Raw genomic sequence first — 20861 nt, 5'->3', positions numbered from 1 at the left:
ACAAACAACGGGAAGACCTTCTTCGTTAGGGAAACCTCCAGCTTCCATATCTGTCCAGGAGGTAGGGACCAGAGCAAAGAGGAAACTTACTGAAACTGCACTTTTCGTTGTGATCTTCTGACAAAGAGCACATGTCTTAAAAAAGATAGTATCCCTGAGTTTGTTTTTTGAGACATCCTATTTATCCGAATCCATTTTTAGACTGGAAGTTCCAAGCAGGATGGACAAGTATCCTGCTCACTGAACTTGCCCCAGTACCAGCCCTGTGCCAGGGTAGATTTGGGGGTTCATACCTTTTAAAAAAACTTTTATTGATTGATTTTAGAGGCAGAGACAAAAACATCAATTTGTTGTTCCACTTACTGATGCATTCATTGGTTGATTAATGTATGTTCCCTGACTGGGGATCGAGCTCACAACCTTCGTGTTTCCCAACCACCCTCTAACCAACTGAACTACCTGGCCAGGGCTGGGGCTTCTCTCCCGCGCGCTGGCACCATCTGGGGTTGAGGTCCTGGAAAAGATTGAGGGCGGGCAGCCCAAGTTCGATGGTGCGGCCCCCTCTGATCAAGAGAGCAGGAAATGGGGCCATGGCTGGCTGTGCCCCACTGCACCCCCCGCCAGAAGGAGCAAAACTCAAGCCACAGGATTAGGGCAGGGCACACAAATGTCTCCCCAGTTTCAAACTGGGATATCGCCTAGGTCCAACGAGGGCTAGGGGCGGCAAGAACCTGAGCCGCGCAGCCGCGCTGTGGAGGGCGGAACCCGGCCTTGACGCCACGTAGCCCCTCCTCTTTCGGGGAAGGGCCGGGTCACGCGAGGCTTTGTTACGCAGGCGCGATTCGCGGCGGAGGTGGAGCTAGAGGCCTCCTTGGGGGGTTTTGGGAGACAGCGCAGCCGCCATTTTGTAGGATTTTTGTCGCAGCGGCTGGTGTGGAAAGACGGCGGTTTCGCTTCGTTTCTCGACCAAAGAGCTTTTTGCTTTTGCAGAGGTAAGACTTCAGGTGACGGGTGCTGGGTTGGGCGGCTTTCCACTCTTGGGTTTCGGAGTCAGGTGTCGGAGAGACGACCGGGGTCGGGGCCTCGGCGACTGGGGTTCTTTCGGGACACAGCCCCGCTGGTCACCTTCCAAACCCAAAGGTGCGCAGGTGTTACGTAGATATAAAGTCCTGCGGCAGAAAGACCGCGGTTCTGCCGCTGATTCTTCCCTGAGTGCCGTGGCCGCTAGCTTCGCAGCTCCGGAGGCTGGCTCCTCCCGCCCCGCCGGAGAGAGGAGACATTTGGGCGAGCCCTTGGAGAGCCGCCTTTCGGGCGTGCATTGTTAGAGTTGAGACCTTCCCTGGATGCCTGGCCTCGGGCGGCGGTAGCATTGGTTCCTGTCTGTGCGTGTGCCTGAGGCCCTGGCCAGGTGCGCTGGGGTGGGGCCTGGGCGCCCCGAGAATCTCGAGTCCGTGTAGTGGACTTTACCTCGCTGTGAGAGGTCGAAGTAGGGACAGATTTGTCCTTCGTGCGACCCTGATTTTCCTTGAGCTGGAGCGTCCCGCCGTTGCCGCACATTTGCATTTCTGACACTTATGCAACGTATTTTCCTTGATGAGCCGCGATGTGCTGCTCCTGATCCTTAGGAAATAGCCCTCCAAACCGATGAGGCCAGCCGTCTGGCTTTTAAACTGTGCTTGTAGGATTGTGCTACATACATACACGCGCACCCACGGGCTGCTTGTTACCTGTTAAATGCCGTCCTGGAGCCACCTAATCATAGGTCCGACCTTTTCCGATATTTTTTTACCCATGTGCAGAACACAAAGTTGTCAGGCATTATAGAGTATTAAAGGGCAGTAAAGCACAATACCCAATACGGATATGTGCATATGGATCCATTGTGTTTGATTTTTTAAAAGATATCTTGTGATTTTAGCACTTAGGATTCGTTATTAATTGGAGGTAGTGTAGTAATTCTATGTAGTTTTTCTATTTTGTGTATCCACAGGAGCCTTACACATAGGATGTGGGTCCAGGAGTCCCCTTTGCCTCCTGAGGAGGTATTTCTGAACGTTAGTGGCGGTGGAGGGAGACACTTCCTAAGAGCTGAATTAAGTTTGAAGTAGTGAACTCGACTAGAGAAGTAAAAGTCTTTGGCTCTCCTAAGATGCTCATTCGAATTTTAGTGTATGTGTATTGATAGCTTTGGTTATTTGAGAAGCCTGCCTTATTAGAGGTGAGCTGGTTGGGCAACTGAGAGTAGAAGGAAAAAAATAAAACTAAAGCAGACACATAACTTTTGTAACAAGGGCTTGATAATGGACGGTCGTGATAATTATTAGTCATCAGAGGTTGCAGTTTTGCTTGATGTTAATCTGAGAGTGCTTAACAAAGCTGTTTTAAAGAGTTTCTAATGTGGTTAAAATACACTTTTGGCAGTTGAAGGGTCAAAAGAATTCCACTAAAAATGTGTTTATGGCTCTTTTGACCGTCTTTTTTTATTTTTAACCTTGAGTTTGTAGAGTTATTCATTTCAGTTGCCCCTACTGAGGTGACTGTTGAACCAGAATGCTCAGTTACTCATTCCCAATGACAACCCTAACAAAGCTTTGGGGTTTTTGTTTGGTCTGACCCCATACCTTCTCTTCCCTTTTTAAAGCTAGCTACATTACCAGGTATTTGATGGGCATGGCATTAAGAGCAAGAGAACCCAGTCAGAAGATTCGATGGCATCAGCTCCGATGGCAGATGCATACATTATCTTAGGAAATGCCTCCCAGGGGAATTGAAGCTGCCTCATTTCAGTCTTTTTCAATCTGTTTGCAATCACTTAAGTTTTTTACTTGGTTCTGTTTACTTCACACTAGGTCATTTGGGCAAGCTGAAGGAAGTTAGCTGGTATTGCTCCATCTTACCCGTTCTCAGCTCCTTGCTGAGTGGTGAGACCCCCGCCCGGCCCGCTTAGCGCAGTTTGGCCATCACTGCTAAAAATGTGACTCTGAGGAGAGTGAAGATGGGGAGAGACAGTGGGGACCACAGTGTTTGAACACAGATTCTGAGCTTGGAAGGACCCTATGTGATAGAGGTTATAGATGGGGTCAGGGAATTGTGCCTATTTTTGTCTGGTTTCACTGTGACCATGGGCATCGTTGTGGATTGGTTTCTTCAGTGTCACTCCAGATCTGCAACAAAAAGGTTTCAATTTTAAGAGTAACTGCAGGATGACCTGAAAATCTTGTTAGAGAAAACAAGTTCTTAAAATTATCTTTCTGTTGATCTTAAGTGTCTCTGTTGAATACCTTGTTCTATTCACCTCTTTTTATTTTTTCAAAGCTTGGAGTCATTTTAAGATTGAGAGAAAGGAACTCTTCTCATGTTTAAGAAAAAGAAGCTTCATTGCTGGCTGTATACTTTTAACAGAGTCACCTGTGTTCGGTGTCCCTGAGTGTTCTCTGACTTCAGATACTTGTATTAGCTTGCCAGTGTTTTGCCAAAGCACCATGACACTCGTGATAGTATTTCCCTTTAGATTAGTTCATTAGTTAAAATTAACATGTTTAAAATAAATGATATCAATAACTTAATTAGGAGATTGCTAAAAATTTACCATAAAAAGAAGGTAATGATACAAATAAATGAAAACCAAAAAAAGTTATTAATTTCTGGCTAGATATTGTTGTCTACTGAAGGCTCTAAGCCTGAACCTTGGCCCTTTTTATGTTTTTTAAATGTTAGCCCTGACTGGTGTGGCTCGGTGGACTGAGTGCCGGCCTGTGAACCAAAGAGTCGCCAGTTTGATTCCCAGTCGGAGAATATGCCTGGGTTGCTGGCCAGGTCCCTAGTAGGGGGTGCGCAAGAGGCAACCACACATTGATGTTTCTCTTCTTCTGTTCTTCCCTTCCCCTCTCTAAAAATAAAAAATAAAATCTTTTAAAAACTGTTATTGAGTAGGTGTTGGTTGTAGGCAAGCACCTAGCTGAGAATTTATCCAGAAAAATTGAAAGAAAATATATGAATTTCTTACAGTATTATTCATCATTTTAGTCCTAGGTCTATATGCATGCCACTTGAAATCATCTGATATACCAGTGGAGTAGTGCCCCATGCCTTGGGGAACGTTGCCTACAAAAGATTTTAGAACCTGTGTGATGCCATGTTCTGGGTGTTTATATTTAAATAATATTAATGTATAAAATATTTTATTTGCTAAACATAGCCATCCATATTCTCCACAACTTTTTGTTTGCATTAACAGATGCGGCATTCCAAAAGAACTCACTGCCCTCACTGGGATGATAGAGAAAGCTGGGGACATGAAAGCTACAGGGGAAGCCACAAACGGAAGAGGAGGTCCCACAGCAGTACGCAAGAGAACAGGCATTGTAAACCACGTCATCAGTTTAAAGAATCTGATTGGTAAGTTGAGCTGGTAGCATTTTTACACTGATAGTTTTAATGATTTATTTTAGCTTATGTAGTTTTCATATGTCACATTTTATGATTCAGTCAATAAATATTCAGAAATTATTGAATGCCTGTTATAGGCGAGACCCTATAGAAGGGCTGAGGCTACAGTTCTAAATAAAACAAGAGTTCCTATCCCACCTGGGAGTGGTGGGAATAGGTAAGTCCTGGCTGCCAGCAATATGGGGACATAAGACACAGAAAGTTAATAGTGATAATAGGACACACAGTGTGTGCCTTAAACTTGTGCGTAGGGGGGAAATATGTACGTTAGGGTGCATAACGTACCCTCCCTGAGGGGCAGGGAGAGGATGACTCCAGGTGGGGGAAACATGTACTGTTTGGGTGTGTTAAAGTGCATTGGGGATCATTCACTTACACTATGTTCTACAGGTTATTTTTGTCAATAGAGCTAATGGATATATTTGGGATTTTCAGAAGCCTAGTTATTGTAAAAACCATTCCTTTGCACAGGTAGTAGCCAGTAAATTAGGAAAGAGCCTCAATAAAAGTGTCCAATAACATGTGGTTTGTTTTATTGTATTTTTACTGGTATGAAATTTGGAGGTAATATATTCATGCAGAAATAAAGGAATTTTAAAGTTTAAATATTTAAAGAAAGGCTAGGTGAGTAGAGTTTCTTTCATCCTGCCTTCCATTAATTTTCTTATTTGTTTTGTTGTTCCTATGTTTTCTCCTTGTTTTGTGCAGATGTTCCATTGGGACTGTTTACCAGATTGCTTTCTAAATTAGCCAGCTGGGGTTACTTTAAAAAACAGTATGTAATTTTTTCCTTCTCCATCCTAAAACAGACCTGTTCTGTAGGGTAGTGAGCTTGTCGGTAGTCAGCACAGATTGGTCATTCTTCCTCACACACCGCTACACTGTTGTTTGGGAGGAAGAGGGTGGCTTTATAACAGGATTCCAGTGACCTGAGCTAATTAATATACTGTAGAAAAACATCTGTGCCCTAATAATAAATACAAAGTATTCTGTAAGGCTTAATATAAACTGATCGACCCAGGTTTACTATACATTGTATATGTAGAAAGGAAGTGTTATTCATTTGTCTCCATAATTAACTATATAAACATGATACTAAGTTCACTTAACCACCAGGCTAATAGCTGCTTTGTCATTGGCACCAGAGATGTCTGGTGGTAATTATCCATAATCTGGAATATTCCATTAGTCTTTTTGAAGATTGAAAACTTCAAAAGGATGTGTTTTATAAAATCATTAAAAATGCAGAAAAATATAAAGAAGGTAACTTTGGTAGGATGCTAGTATCCCATTGTTTGGATATAAGCTATTTCTAATTCCTAAAATATCTTTGATACAACTCTTTGCCTCTTTTCTGAAAATAGATTCTAAAAGGGATATTTTCAAAGTTAAAGGGTGTGGACTATTGCTACATATTGTCTTTTTTGGAGAGTTTGTACCAGGCTATACTTCTACAACATGCTCCTTGCCTTCACCACCTTGGCTTTTTTTTTTTTTTTTTTCCTTCTTAAGATTTTATTTGCTTTTAGAGAGAGGGGAAAGGAGAAAGAAAGGGAGGGCAAGAAACATCAATGTGCAAGAGGTACAAAGGTTGGCTGCTTCTTGCATGCACCCAACAGGGACCTGGCCTGCAACCCAGACGTGTGCCCTCAGTGGGAATTGAACCTGCAACCTTTCAGTTTGCAAGCCAGCACTCACTCCACTGATCCACGCCAGCCAGGGCACTCTTGGGATTTTGAAATGCCAAATGAAATTTTTAATTCCTAGCGAATTTGTCCACTGTCGTAATTTTTGACCAGTTGAACTTTTTTTATTCTTAGCCTATTTTTTCTATTAGAGTGTGTTTTTCTTATGTTTTCTTAGTTTTCTTTATGAAAACTTACTATATATCAATTATTTTACCTTTTTTGTATATTGCAAAGGGTCTTTTCTGGTTTCTTTTGGCTGTTGCTTATGATTTGGTGCCCCTTCCTACAGGTTTAAATGAATCAATTATGCACAGTAAGACTGATGTGGCTTAAACACCACCTTTATATATTAGGTTGGCTAAAAAGTGTTTAGTTTTTTTCTGTAAAATAAAAGACATTTTTATTTTCACCAATAACTTTTGATTTGGATATCTTGAGTATGTTGGCTATTTCCCCCATGGTATAATGTTGATTATTCTCAGTTAATGTCTCGTTTTGATGGCTGTCAACTTTAACTGGTCTGCCTGACTGTGGAGCATTGTCCAGGGAGAAATTTCCAGCATGAAACTTTGCAGACTACTTTTGACTTGTTCAATCAGTCTAAGCGCCTTCTCCATACACTGCACAAATCTTTGTATGCATTTCAGTTGCGTTTTTACCTTTATTGAAATATAAAGCATAATATGCTGGAAATGTTGCATACTTTTTTCCATCTTCGATATTAAAATGGCTACACAAAAATTCACCAATTTTGGATGCTGATATAACAGCTGTCAAAATACAGTCTAACAAAATTGTTCCGAATGAAGTTAAAGATAACTTAGTGCTAGTAGAACCATCATAGAGGAAAAACCAAACAAGCTTTTTGGCCAACCCAATACTGTGGTAAGAATTCTTAAATGTTTTCCTAACGTAAGGTATCAGGTCTTAAAAGAGTGAGTCTCAAACTTCAGTGTGAATAAAATCACCTGGGAGGTATGTTTAAAATGCGTGTTACAAAATTTAGATTGAATCTGACCTGGGGTCCACCTATCTTCATTTTTAATAATTCTGTATTTTGGTATTGCTGATAATCAGACGACCCTTTGAGAAACGCTATTTTCAAGTCCTTAGTCTGGCATGCAAGATTATGGATGGTCTGTTTCCAGTTTATTTGCCTATATTCTTGTATGTGAAAATTGCTCTTACTGGAATTGTCTGCTTAAGAGTTTCCTGAGTAATGCACAAATGAACCTCTAAGCCATTGTGGCTAAAAGTGCCCTGTGAATGTAAAAGGGTAATGAGCCATACTTCTCCCTGGCACTTCTTTGTTGAGCCATTGTTGGCTGGGTTTTCACTGTGTGTGTATATATCTTCTACAGGACTGTGTGCAAATAAAAATTAATGTCTGTAGCCTCATTGGTCTTGACTATTTTGAGGGTCTACAGTGAAAACTTCACTAGATATTTAGTGAATATTTTTAGAAATTAAGTCTTTTCATCCTGTTTACTTTGTCCATAGCCTTTGGAATTCTATGTACTCTATATAATCTCTAAGCCTTGGTTGTTACAAATTGAAGAGGTCCTCATCTTTTAGTTTTATCTTCATAGTATTGATACATTTTGTGTTTGTTTTACAGATTAAGGATTATTAGTAGTTCTAATTTCCTGCATTATTCCGATCAAAGATTGTGGTTTTTTCTGATACAGATTTTGGACTTTTACGGGGCAGGTGCCTTTAAGAATATAGTAATTTCTAGGTTGATCTCTCCAGCAGGTCCAAGCCAACTAACTGATCAGGTCGCTCGCCTAGATCCAGAATCTTACCCTAATGTCCTGAGTTATTTCTCCAATGCACAGAACTTAAGACTGACGCTGGGGGAAGGGAAAAGGAGGTCCCTGCATCTCCACAGCCTGTATTTGATGCCAGTTCTTTTGAGCCTATTCAGAAATGCCTCTCTATTTCTGCCTAAATCAGCCACTCCTGTCTTCCCTCCTTCAGAAAAAGAGTGACAGTACCTTCTGGGGAAAAGAGAGAGTTGGTGACAGCAGTCCAGTCAACATCGTCACTCCATTGCTTGTCAGGATTCTTGTAGCTGATCTGTCTGACTGGGTGGGTGTCTCTCTCTCGCTCAGTGCTCCATGCACGTCCCTCTTGAAGCTTCACACTCTGCTGAAGAGGACACTCAGCCCCAGTAGAGGGGGATGGGAAACTGAGTCAATTGCATCAGTGTCCTTTCCTTTCCATCTGATTGAGGCTACTTCAGTGGGGTACACTGACTTCCTGGGGTCTGATCTCTGAAATCCCTTACCATTTTCGGTTGATGTGTTGGCACATTTCTTGATGAAATAGGGTCCATACCTTTTAACAGATTTTCAAAGGGATCTGTAGATTCAGAAGTTAACTACTGTAGCAATAAATAATGCTGCTTTCTGTGAGAGTTCATGTGTATTTTGTAATAAGCAGGCATAACGGGAAATTAGAAATGCAAAGGGAGGTAGTGTGGTGGGTCTCTTATAATACTAGGCAGACAATTACAAGATCCCTGTTCTCATTTTAGGGGGATATACTTGAATGTCTTTGGTACATGAATCAACCTTCAAAAGGTATTTTTGTGTGTGTGTTTTAAAGGAACAACAGGAAACCAGAAATGCAAAGAGGAGATAGGATAGGTGATGGGTGTAATAAAATTGGTCCATGTAATCACAGTTAGACTGTGTTCTATGACCCTTGCAGATCATTTTCCTTCTGGGTACCTTAATGATCTGTGAAATAAAACTCCTGGAGTACACTTAAGATTCCTTCTAGAGCTAATAACACCACCTTTTATGAAAGTTATCTGTGTGCCAGAGATACCCAAAAAGTACATGAAAAGAAAAAGGAATTTTGCTTGCCTGTAATTGTGCATGGCTCTGTGAGGAAAGAGAGCTTAGATGCAGATGCATATGTCATGAAACTGATGCAGTCTTGTGTATTTTTGGTCTTTCTCCAGAATGCAAAGGGACACTTAAGTGAACACTGAACATAATGGAATGATTTGGCTCAAGCTTTGTTCCTTGATGTGAAGTGCTTAACAGCAGTCTGTATAATAGAGAAATAGGAACCCATTTGCTTATTGATTAAAGTAAAACTATTTCTTAGGCTTATGATAAGTATAAATTCTAATTCATCAATTTGAAATTTTTCTGTTATTGAGTTAACTTTTTAAGCCAGGAATTCTTGAGAGAATGTTTTTGGACCACATTACTCTAGGATGAAGAGAGTAATTTGAAGTCTTTTAATGTGTTTGCAGTCATTATTTAGAAGCAAGGTCTTTGAATGAGAGAGATTATCGGGACAGGAGATACATTGATGAATACAGAAATGACTACTGCGAAAGATACATTCCTAGGCATTATCACAGAGATGTGGAAAGCAGTTACCGAATCCACTGCAGTAAATCTTCAGTGCGAAGCGGGAGAAGCAGTCCTAAAAGGAAGCATAACAGACACTGCTCAAGTCATCAGTCACATTCGGTATGAGTGGTTTCATTTTTATTTGGGGTGGATACGTATTTGTGTATAAAGCTCTTAATGAGCCAGTAAGTTTGGAAAAGTTATGTAATGCATAATGCTATTTGTGTATATTGTTTATATTACTTGAATTCTTAATGGAAACTTCCAAATTCTTATAGCTAATCTGTATTTATTAGCTAGTCGTCATTTGCCCACATTTACTCATTTTCCGTAGACCACATCATGAGTTTCTTGATTTTAATATTAAAAATGTTCTATTTTTGTTTGTAATATGATGTTATGAAGTAATGAACCCCCATCTTTCATTTTGAACATTTTTTCTTACCTTAAAAGAAACTCCTTTCCTGATATTTGGAAACCTAGACAGGTGCACTGGTGGATATACTTAAATACCCGATATGTAGCATAGTCCCACAGCACAGTGCATTGTCTGCATCTGGTTCCACTGAGGTTCTGAAAATGGGCCCTGAATGGGAAGTGTATTTTAAAAAACTTGCCCTTTTATTTTTACACTCAGACCTGTTTGATCAGTAAACTTTGAAACATTGTTTTCCTCCCCATTTTCAGTTAAACTAGCTTTGATTAGATTGAACATTGAAATTAACTAGCCATTACTTTTTCCTTTTATTTTAATCATGTATATTTTAAAATATTACTAAGTAAACAATTTCAACTAATCTTGGACATTATAAAACATTTTTCTGTCAAACTAGACAATTCACAGCGTATGCTATTTTATAGCAAGAGATGAATAGAACATGACATTGCATTCTTTAATTTCAGACTTCAATTAAATCAGTATTTTAAAGAAACAATTGTGTTGTTTTTTTCTATTGTCACTTTAAGTATCTTATCTGAAAATCTGTTCCTTGCCATGTTTTTCTTCTGTAACATAAACTGTGCCCTGTGAATTTCTGGGGACTGAATTTGAAATTGCTCCTGCCAACTGTTCGTGGCCTGGTGCTTATCTGAATGCCTGAATATCTCCCCGCTGAATGAATTGCGTATTCTGCCCTGAATTCACTCTGATATATTGATTGGCTGGACGATCTTGGTGCTGCCCACTTGCCGTTCCAGAAGAGCCACCGAAGGAAAAGATCCAGGAGTATAGAGGATGATGAGGAGGGTCACCTGATCTGTCAAAGTGGAGACGTTCTAAGAGCAAGATGTATAGAATATTTTTCAACACTTTTTAAACTTTGCAGACAGAATAATCTTTTTAAGAATAGTTTGTCAGCGGGGGGCTAAAGAACTCTTCATTGCTTTTTTGTTTTGTTTTTTTTGTGGGTTTGTTTGTTTGTTTTGTATTTCTTCTTTTCTGTAGAATTTAAATATTTCTAAAGTTCCAAAATAATCAGTGGAATTTGAGATTAGATCAAGAAAGATAGCTCTATCTAATTGTCTTTGTAGCAGCTGAAAATAAAATAATTTGAGTGCTGAAACCTTAGTTATGCTTTGATAGAGATCATTTGAAAATATTCCACGCTTAAGCATTCATTGTTTGAATAACTAGTAATTTGTGCTCAGGCACTTACACTTCTTTCTCCCCCCTCACTTTAGATGAAATCGTGGACACTTTGGGTGAAGGGGCCTTTGGCAAAGTTGTAGAATGCATTGATCATGGCATGTAAGTTTCTGTGGCATTTTTTATTTATTTTTATTTTGAGCATTCTGGTATGTTTGGGGATGAAGGATCCATAATGATGAAATGATGTTTTAAGTAGTAGTCACATGTTTTCCTGGAAGGTACAAATATTCAAAAATTTTTGAACTATGTGCATGATTTACTTAATATGAGTATGAATTTTGATCAGAAATACTCACAAATTCTATCAGACAGGGCTGATTGAAATTAAAGTAGGAGTTTGGATGAAGAGACTTTCCCAGAAAGACCTTAGGCCTGTAACCTGTGTAAGAGATTTGGAGTGCTCTACTTCTGAGCCACAGACAATAAAGCATGTCTAATCTTGGATCAAAAACCTTTGTTCCCTAGGGATAATATTTGCATGTCAGAGTTAATTTCTTAAACTGTAAAGAAATTATGTTACTCAAAGCCTACAGAATGAGTTACACTAAACCTTGTGATTTGACCCTGTCTGCCTCATTGTGATATTTTCCTCCAGGATCCCGTTCTGTAGTTTGCAAACTTTTCTGTAAGTGAACCTTTTAAAACAGTTCAGTGAAACTGCATGTTTCTGAATCGACCCTTAAAGTTTTTCATCATAAAATATTTGGAAAGGATATAATTTGTATCTTACTGTAAGAATTGGTTTCTTTCCTTCTTTTTTTTTACTTTAACTTATTTCTTTAAATGTCTTTGAAGGAATCTTAAATGCTGTAACCACTTGATACATACCCACCACCATCCATGAACAAACTCTTTTTAGTTCTTGGAAATGTTTTATCCTAGAACTTATTTTCCTTCCACTTTACATAGGACATTATTCTAAATATTTTTAATTATCACTGTCGTCTCTGCAACAAAAATGTGAACATAAATTGAAATTTGAAAATATTTTGAAATCTTTTCAGACTTACAGAAAAGTTGATAAAATAATTCAAAGAATTTTCATATATGCTTTACCCATAATCCCCAAATGTTAATGCTTTACAATATTTTTCTTTATTTTTTATACATTACATATATTTTCAAAATTTTCCAGCAAATCTGTGGACCTTATTCAGGTTTTACCAGTTGCCCTATTATTGTCCTTTTAAATTTTCTTGAGATTCTAAGACTGAAGATATTTTCTGAAGTCCAGATAGATACCAAACGTAGAGATGTTATCAAAACATTTTTTAGTAATTTATCAGCCCACAACTTTATTGGGTCTTTGTTGAAAGCAATGAATTGGACACTATTAGATTTGGGAAAAGATTTGCTACCTAGCCACTGAAAAATATGTTTGACTCAAAGGTTTTTCATAGTTTAGGGCACATACCTTGATCTAATACAGGCATGTGGGGCATATTGAAAACAGAGGCTTGAATTGGGCTCATCTTTTCAATGATCAGATTTAGGAAAGAAGACAGAAGGAAGTTGAAGATTTGGAAACCTGTTTGCTCACATCACTCCTGGCTCTATACATAATAGGGAGTATTAGGTGCCCCAATCTGAAGCTCACTGCTCTGTACTGGGGCTTCTGTCCATTTGCATCAGTGAATGTGTTAGGCATTTTCTTGACTTCATGATTTATTGATGATGTCTTTTTTGACCATATGTTCCCTTTTCCTTCCAATTTTGACAAACCGATACCTGATTTTCAGGGTTTAGTTGGGTGTCACCTCTCCTCTGAAGAAGTTGGAGGTCCCTTAACCCCACTGGTTTGGCTCTACATGGTGCCTCATACCAAGCACTTCTGACCTCATGATAAACTGCTCCTGGGTCTTTTTCCTTTGGACCAGTAGGGGCATAGGGGCAAGCACTGCCTTTTTCATCACTGCCCCACTGTCTGGCACAGAGCGGGTCTAGTCTGCTGAATGAGCCAGTGCTTTTACCAGTGCTACAGTCTGTTTGAGGTTTATGTTTTTTGTTAACTTTTGTATTAAATCTAGGTAAATTTAAAATTGTGGAAACAGGCATTAAAATTCATAAGTATTAAGGGAATCATTACTTCATATAAAGTGTATTAAAATATTTTCAAAAATGTTATGTGGAGTCTGGTATAATATTTTAGAAAAATAGCATAGAGTAATTGACACTTATGAATTGTTTTAGAAGAATAGAGTCATTGATACTCAGTAAGATTATGCTTTAAAGCATCATCCTGCTCCTATCTATGCACTTATCATTTTCATCTTTTGTTTTTAAGGGATGGTGCACATGTAGCAGTGAAAATCGTTAAAAATGTGGGTCGGTACCGTGAAGCAGCTCGTTCAGAAATCCAAGTATTAGAGCATTTAAATTCTACTGACCCCAATAGTGTCTTGTAAGTAGAAACTTGTACTGTGATCCATCACATTATATGAAATAATCAGAATTCTGTGAACTGAATTATGTTTATTTTGATCTGTTTTAGCCGATGTGTCCAGATGCTAGAATGGTTTGATCACCATGGTCATGTGTGTATTGTATTTGAATTGCTGGGACTTAGTACCTATGATTTCATTAAAGAAAACAGCTTCCTGCCGTTTCAAATTGACCACATCAGGCAGATGGCATATCAGATCTGCCAGTCAATAAATTGTAAGTATACTTGATAAATCTCTAAACATCAGAAAATTGAAACTTGTTATTTAAGTGACATACCAAAACATGGTCACTAAAAATGCATACTATAAAGATGAAATTCTTCTTGACCTCCAATATCCACTACTCATTCTTCCTTCTACCCCAGTATAGATTAAATTTATAAGTGAAACTAATAATGTGTTTTTGTTCTCCTGTAGTTTTGCATCATAATAAGTTAACCCATACAGATCTGAAGCCTGAAAATATTTTATTTGTGAAGTCTGACTATGTAGTCAAATACAATTCTAAAATGGTAAGTTAAAATTTGTTTTAATTTCGTTGGTTCTTTATAATTAATTTAGCTTGGTGATTATTGAATGAGGAATTTCACTTCTGAGGCTCATTTCCATCCTGATATTTAATCCCAAAAGGATCATCTTTCTTTGCTTTTTTCATGGGATTATGTTGAAAATCTAAAAATATAATTCACATGCAAGCCTTTTGGATAGTGCTATAAAAGGTTTCTCTTTTTTTTTTTTGATCTTCATTCTTACTCAACTGCATCTTTATAGAAACGTGATGAACGCACACTGAAAAGCACGGATATCAAAGTGGTTGACTTTGGAAGTGCCACGTACGACGATGAACATCATAGTACCTTGGTGTCTACACGGCATTACAGAGCTCCAGAGGTCATTTTGGGTCAGTAGACACCAGAGTTCTGATACTGTAATTGAAGAGGTTTTCTCTACTGCTTTGGTAGGAGGGAGAGTGATTTTCTTAGCATTGTACAAAAAAATGCTTTGTTGTTTTCATAAAAACAGTTTGGACATTACTATAAATATTTTTTCCTGAGTGGGAAAAATATGCTCTCTGCAAAGATACTTCAGGTGGTGGTTATTTTGAACAAGTTAATCTTACGAGACCATAAGAACAGGCTCTGTTGGCTAAGTACATCACAGCAGTGTGGTTTTAAGTGATGTGGGTATCTATTTTCCTATTATCACAAAGCATGGTGCTGATAAAGGTCCTAAAGGTTGGGTTAACAGACCTCTAAATACAGGGTTATGGGGAGGTCAAGAGGAATAAAAGAAAGGCTAGTCTGAAAGAGAGCTTGTTTTATAACCCTTGGCATGAGAAAGACTGGAAAGGGAAATGAGTTCAGGTGCAGAGTTTTAAAATAATGGGGAACTCAGGAAGGGAGCATGCATCAAAATTTAAAAGTTAGAGACCAGGTCATGGTAACAGCTGGGAAGCCGGGTGGGTCTGGGGGCTTAGAGACAAGGACTTTGAGCATCCAGCAGAAGTAACGCCTGTTTGAGTGTGGCTGGTAGGGCAATAATATGGGTGTAATATGGGAAAAGTTTAGATCAAGTGCTATAGGAAGGTAAGTGGAACACAAGCTTACTATGGCCAAAAGTAAGGTCCAACTGAGGTTGGATAATAAAACATTTTTATAAAATCATTTGTTTTCCAGTTTTTACCTTTTTTGGTCCAATAGGACTTGGTAGTTCAGGATAGGAGTGTGAAAGGAAACTAATGACGTTTAGCTACATAGAGGATTGGTGAAGGGGTAAGGAAATCAGGAATACTATGTAGTGCTGGCCAGTAGAACTCCCACAGTGATGGAAATGGTTTGTGTCTGCACGCTCCGTTTGGTAATCTTTAGCCACCTGTGGGCTGAGGAGTGGAATTTTAAATTCTACGTTAATTTAAATTTCAGATTAAAATTGCCGCATGTGGCTTGTAGCTACCATACTGGCCAGCACAGGTTTAGAGTTTATTTTTGAAATGGTTAATAGAATTTCTGCTTAGTGTGGTATGAAAGGAGCTGCTGTGTTACAGTGATTGACAATGAACACCTGTGGTTGAGGACTGAAGGCTACTTAACTACCAAGGGTAAAGGAAGGGAGTGTAGGAAGAGACTGTGGACAGGGAGGAATTTTCAGAACTTAAAAGGAGGTAACTTCCTGAGTTTTATCAACTTAAAATTCAGAATTTTCCTCACATTTTAATGTGGGAGATAAACACAAAACAACTGACATTTTCCTGTTACTGATACGTGTTCCATTTGTGTGGGTATATAAGTAGAAGTTGTGCTCCATTATTTGTTTGTTCAAATGATAAGGTTAACAAAAACGACTAAATCATAGTCAAGGACTTTGAGCGTCCAGCAGAAGTAACGCCTGTTTGAGTGTGGCTGGTAGGGCAATAATATGGGTGTAATAATTTATAATTTTAATTTGAACATTTCACCTAAAATGTCATATGGTGTGCTTGAGTGTGATATGTTATGTTACACAATAAATAAGGGACATTATTTGTGCTGGACCCTATATTATTTCTTTCTTTACCTTTAAATTCAGTGATGTTATTGAAAGTACTAAAAATCTCTTTTTAAAGTAGATGTTATTTATATGTTATTGTTTACTAAATTTTTTATGTTTAAAAGATTAAAGTGTCTCTGGTTTATTCTGTTCATCTCTTTTCCGATTAAATACAGCCTTAAGAACACTGGGTGTTTTATTCTTCTCAGAGTACTATTGCCATTTGAGAACTCGGAAGGAGAAAGTGTGTGTGACCATGTACACACAGCCTGAGAGCACGCACACAGGTCTCTCTCTGTGTGGACTGTAAATGGCTTTGTAATTCAGTAGTTATATCGATATTTGGGAAATATTTACCAGTCCCTCTCACTTTACAGAAACTGCCCCCTCTCCCAGGTTAAATGCTATAACTAGATGAAAGGATATGGAGGACTATGAGAACATACTGATAATATTTGATAGAAAACTAAAAATGCAAACTATGACTATATTGTTACACTCTCTGAAATGAGCTATGTAAAGAGATTATGCATAGAGAAGGATATAGTAAATTGGTAATTAAAAATTGTTGTGTAACAAAATGTTTGCTTTTGTTTTTAAATAGCTTTAGGTTGGTCTCAGCCTTGTGATGTTTGGAGCATAGGGTGCATTCTTATTGAATATTATCTTGGTTTCACAGTCTTTCAGGTATGTGTTTAATAAATACCTTTTAGTTAAATGTTAAAGGCATATGCAGTTTGGCTTCCACATTGAAAAGTTGCCATAGTGTCATTTTAAGACTAAAACTTATATATGCAGAATGGTTATCTTTCTCAAAAACCATAGTTGAGTGAAATACTACTCTTGGTAAAGGGTCACAGTTCATTTTACATGTGATTGGAGTTTTTAACAGATGTTCGTACTGTGTTTCTGTTTTTTGTTATACACCTTCTTCATAAATTTATGTTAGCGTTACTGTGGCCAGTTTTAATTCTGTTCTGGATATATTGACTGTCAGTATAACCATGAATAAGTCACTTAATCCTTTTTATAGAAGAATTCAGGAGCAATAAGTTGTGTTTTATGCTACGTATTAAGCCTCTATGGCACTGGAGGTTCTGAATGTATCAGAATGAAAAGACATATCTTCAAGGAAAACTTGCAAAAGATAGATATGGGAAAACTTTACAATATAACGTGGTATTTGCTGTAAATGATTCCATGTTGAAAGTAAAGTGGGACCCCAGGAAAGGTGATCAGTTAAATTTTCTTAGAGGCAGCATCACCAAAAGAAGTGGGGAGTTAAAGCCAGTGCTGGAAGGAAGCATAGGAGTGTGTTGGGAAATAAGGGAGTATGACGGCCGTGCCAGGAAAAGAACCCGAGTCTGTAAGGGGGGCAGGTGCAGAGGGCCCTGCTCCTGCCGGTGAGGAAGAGGTGGTGCCGGCAGTGTTGCATGAATGGGGAAGCAGCGACAGTCCGCAGGGACTGACTGATTCCTTGTGGACTCGTTCTGGGGCCTTTATTTGGAGATTATCCCTCCTAGGTTTGGGGGTATTAAAGTGTATCTTTTATGAAAACCTTACTTTGGTCTCATAATTTTACTTAACATCTATAATCTAAAGATCTTGAACACTTTCGGTGTTGCAGCCATTGAAGAACTTTACATAGGGTTGTGATATGATCAAGGAGCTGTGTTCTGTTTTGTGATTGTGTGGTGGGGATTCTGGCTCGTGCTGTCAAGGTTGATTTGAAGTCACGGCCATGCAGGGTTTCGGGGAAGCTGACAAGTTTAGACTCATTTAGGTAGCTGTTGACAGTGTGTATTCACTGCTTTGGTTTGTCTGATCCTTAGAGATCCTGTTAAAAGGACTCTGAATATATTGAACCATGGTTATCAGTCAGCTCAAGGAGGTGCTGTCTGGTTTTGTGGTAATAAACTATAGGGTCAAGAAAAAGTTAGAACGGAAGCAGAATGCATGCTTCCGTTATAGTGAGTTTGTGATTATAAATCACTGAGGTCTTATGTGAAGTGTAGATTATTAACATTGTTTTGAGATAAGGTTTATATTTGGACTTGACCCTCCAAAATACTCTTCAACTAAGAAACTTTGAGTGTGGAGCTAGTATTTATTTCTGTCTTGAATGAAGTACTTAATATTTTTAAAGCAATGAGCAAGGTAAAACAGTTGATAAATTTTAAAAAGCATTACACATAGCCTCTGCTTTCCAGAACAAGGGTTGGCAGGCTGCATCCTGCCTGATGCCTGCTTTAAAAAAACAAAAAAGAATATGCAGCAGAGACCGATTATGACCAGCCATGCCTCAGATATTTACTTAATTCCCTTTAGAGGAAAAGTTTGCCAATTTCTGCTCTAGGAGCATCCCATTCAGCTGTGTGACATTTTCCTCAGTTCAGCTTGAGCCAGAGCTCCGTTACTGAGTTTTGACCTAGGGTCATAGCTCACTTTCCTCATTTATGAGCTGTGTGACTTTGAGCTAGTACCTTTCAGTTCTTTGAAACTCATGTTCCCATCCATACATGTAGCTCAGGGTGGTTGTGAGAATTACTGGGACTGTGTTTTTATTGCCTAGAATTAGTAAGTGTTCGTGTGCTTCTATGCATTGGGTAGTGGAGGTTAGTTCTGGTTAAGTGACTGATAAATGAAGAGACAGTATTCTGGTAACCTTCCCCAGTCATCCTTCAGTTAAAAAGTCCAAGAAACACAAATAAATAAGGAAACTGTTCAGTTTTACATTAAACAAGTTACATGCCTCTGTTACTGGTTCATTTCGAAAGACTGTTTTATTAGGTTTGCAATACAACTCATTTGGCATTGTTCCATATTTGAAGTAGAGTGTAATATAAATTATATAAACTGTCTTATCTAATCCTTTTATGTCCATAATAGTCTTATGTTTTTCTTTATTATGTAAGTAGGGAAATGAAAAATGCTAAAAGTTTTTTCCCTGCATTTTTCAGACTCATGATAGTAAAGAGCACCTGGCAATGATGGAACGAATATTAGGACCCATACCAACACACATGATTCAGAAAACCAGGTATGCTTTGAGAGTAAAGCCCTTTGCTGAGTACATGCCATATGTAGCCTGTATCCAAACTACAGAAAAGTGAAAGTGATGCAGTATCTACCTGTGACCTAGTAAACAAAGTGGTGGGTTTTACACTGACGTTAGCCTTTGCATAATTGTTTTTGTAAGTTGATACAACAGTAATACATAGCGCAGTAGAGAACCTGATTTTGGAGTCACAGCAACCTAAGTTGGAATTAGAATGGAATTCCAATGGTATTGGAATGGTATTGGAATTCCATACAGTTTCTAACCAGCTGTATGTCCTTGGACAAGGCACTATAATCGCTTTCAAACACAGCAGCACCTCAGAAGTCATCCAGGGAGTTTGTTGAAAGATTTCCAGCCCCATTTCAGATCTGGGGAGATCAGAATTTATAGGAATGGGTCAAGGGGCTTCGCTTTGTGAAGCTGGCTTTGTTCTCTGCATACGTAAGGGAGACACTATCAGCCAGCTAATACGTAATTATTGCTAAGAGTTTTTAAAATGTGCACATAGAGGTGCTTATACTTCATCTGTCCTAGTGGGAGCAGGGTAAACATGGATCTTTTTCTGTTGTTTTTACTGATCAGACTTCTTTTTATCTGTAGAAAACGCAAGTATTTTCACCACAACCAGCTAGATTGGGATGAGCATAGTTCTGCTGGGAGATACGTCAGGAGACGCTGCAAACCGTTAAAGGTAAAAGAAAAACAGTTTAAAGGTTTAAAATGTCTCAACTATTTTAAATGTCTTCCTAAAATCAAAAGGTTTGATTTGATTTTCTCCTCCTCTCCTCAGGAATTTATGCTTTCTCATGATGAAGAACACGAGAAGCTGTTTGACCTGGTTCGAAGAATGTTAGAATACGACCCAGTGAAAAGAATTACCTTAGATGAAGCACTGCAGCATCCTTTCTTTGACTTATTAAAAAAGAAATGAAATGGAAATCAGTGGTCTTACTGTATACTTCTCTAGAAGAGATTACTTAAGACTGTGTCAGTCAACTCTAAACATTCTAATATTTTTGTAAACATTAAATTATTTTGTACAGTTAAGTGTAAATACTGTATGTTTTATATCAATAGCATTATTATCTTGTTAAGCAAGTATGGTCTTGATAATGAATGAAATATAAAAGTTAACTTTCCTTTTTGAGATTAACATTTTTAAAGACCTTTGGAATATCCTTTGTGTCCAGTGATACCTGTGAATGAGCTTGTCTTTTGTACACGGAGGTTGACTCTTCGAAGTGATTCTTTTGAGTAAAAGGAAATCTTGACTACTTTAGTCTTAATGAATATTATTATTTACCTCAAATTGGGAACTTTCCTAGCTTTGAAAGTTTTTTCTGTAATTGTTGAACAAGTAATAAGTGTTTATAACTATGTAGGCAGGTATTGGAAATCAGAATCCATAGGAAATGTTTATTTTTGGCATTTCATTAAATTGTAAGTATTATGTCTGTCTCCTTGGATGATGTCAGTAGGAATAAGTAGCATTCGTGGAAAGCCATTCAGTTGGTCCATCATGACAGGTTTTTAATAAAACCCCAAAGACAACTTCCTTTAAGATTAAAGTCTAACAAAGTCAGCTTGGAAAGTCCTGTTTGCCATTAGCTATTTAGTGAGTCAGGAGGAGAAAGAGGTATTCTGATGACTGAGGGGTTCTGTTGTTTTTTT

At 38.4% G+C, this 20861-nt stretch overlaps 1 protein-coding gene across 3 annotated transcripts; it reads left to right on the top strand.

The window, feature by feature from the left end:
- The first annotated feature begins 842 nt into the window (after positions 1-842).
- On the top strand, positions 843-20647 carry CLK4 (CDC like kinase 4). Of its 3 annotated transcripts, XM_028527406.2 has the most exons (14): positions 843-992; positions 4238-4398; positions 5158-5224; positions 9409-9631; positions 10709-10799; positions 11192-11258; positions 13444-13560; positions 13651-13817; positions 14021-14115; positions 14375-14504; positions 16734-16816; positions 19090-19169; positions 19791-19881; positions 19981-20647. In XM_028527406.2, the coding sequence occupies exons 2-14, from the start codon at positions 4275-4277 to the stop codon at positions 20119-20121; spliced, it is 1476 nt and encodes a 491-aa protein (XP_028383207.1). In that variant the 5' UTR covers positions 843-992; positions 4238-4274; the 3' UTR covers positions 20122-20647. The 3 variants fall into 3 exon arrangements, with proteins under 3 accessions (XP_028383207.1, XP_028383209.1, XP_035870566.1); XM_028527408.2 differs by lacking the exon at positions 5158-5224; XM_036014673.1 differs by lacking the exons at positions 843-992; positions 4238-4398; positions 5158-5224; positions 10709-10799.
- Positions 20648-20861: the final 214 nt, after the last annotated feature.

This window comes from Phyllostomus discolor, chromosome 13 (genome assembly GCF_004126475.2).
Source record: "Phyllostomus discolor isolate MPI-MPIP mPhyDis1 chromosome 13, mPhyDis1.pri.v3, whole genome shotgun sequence".
Lineage (NCBI taxonomy): Eukaryota > Metazoa > Chordata > Mammalia > Chiroptera > Phyllostomidae > Phyllostomus > Phyllostomus discolor.
This window is presented reverse-complemented; position numbering and strand designations above follow the sequence as displayed.

Coding starts and splice junctions, on each gene's coding strand:
- CLK4 (XM_028527406.2), top strand. CDS start 4,275: ATGATAGAGAAAGCTGGGGACATGAAAGCTACAGGGGAAGCCACAAAC. Junction 10,800..11,191: donor AGACGTTCTAAGAGCAAGAT/GTATAGAATATT, acceptor CCCTCACTTTAG/ATGAAATCGTGGACACTTTG. Junction 13,818..14,020: donor GATCTGCCAGTCAATAAATT/GTAAGTATACTT, acceptor GTTCTCCTGTAG/TTTTGCATCATAATAAGTTA.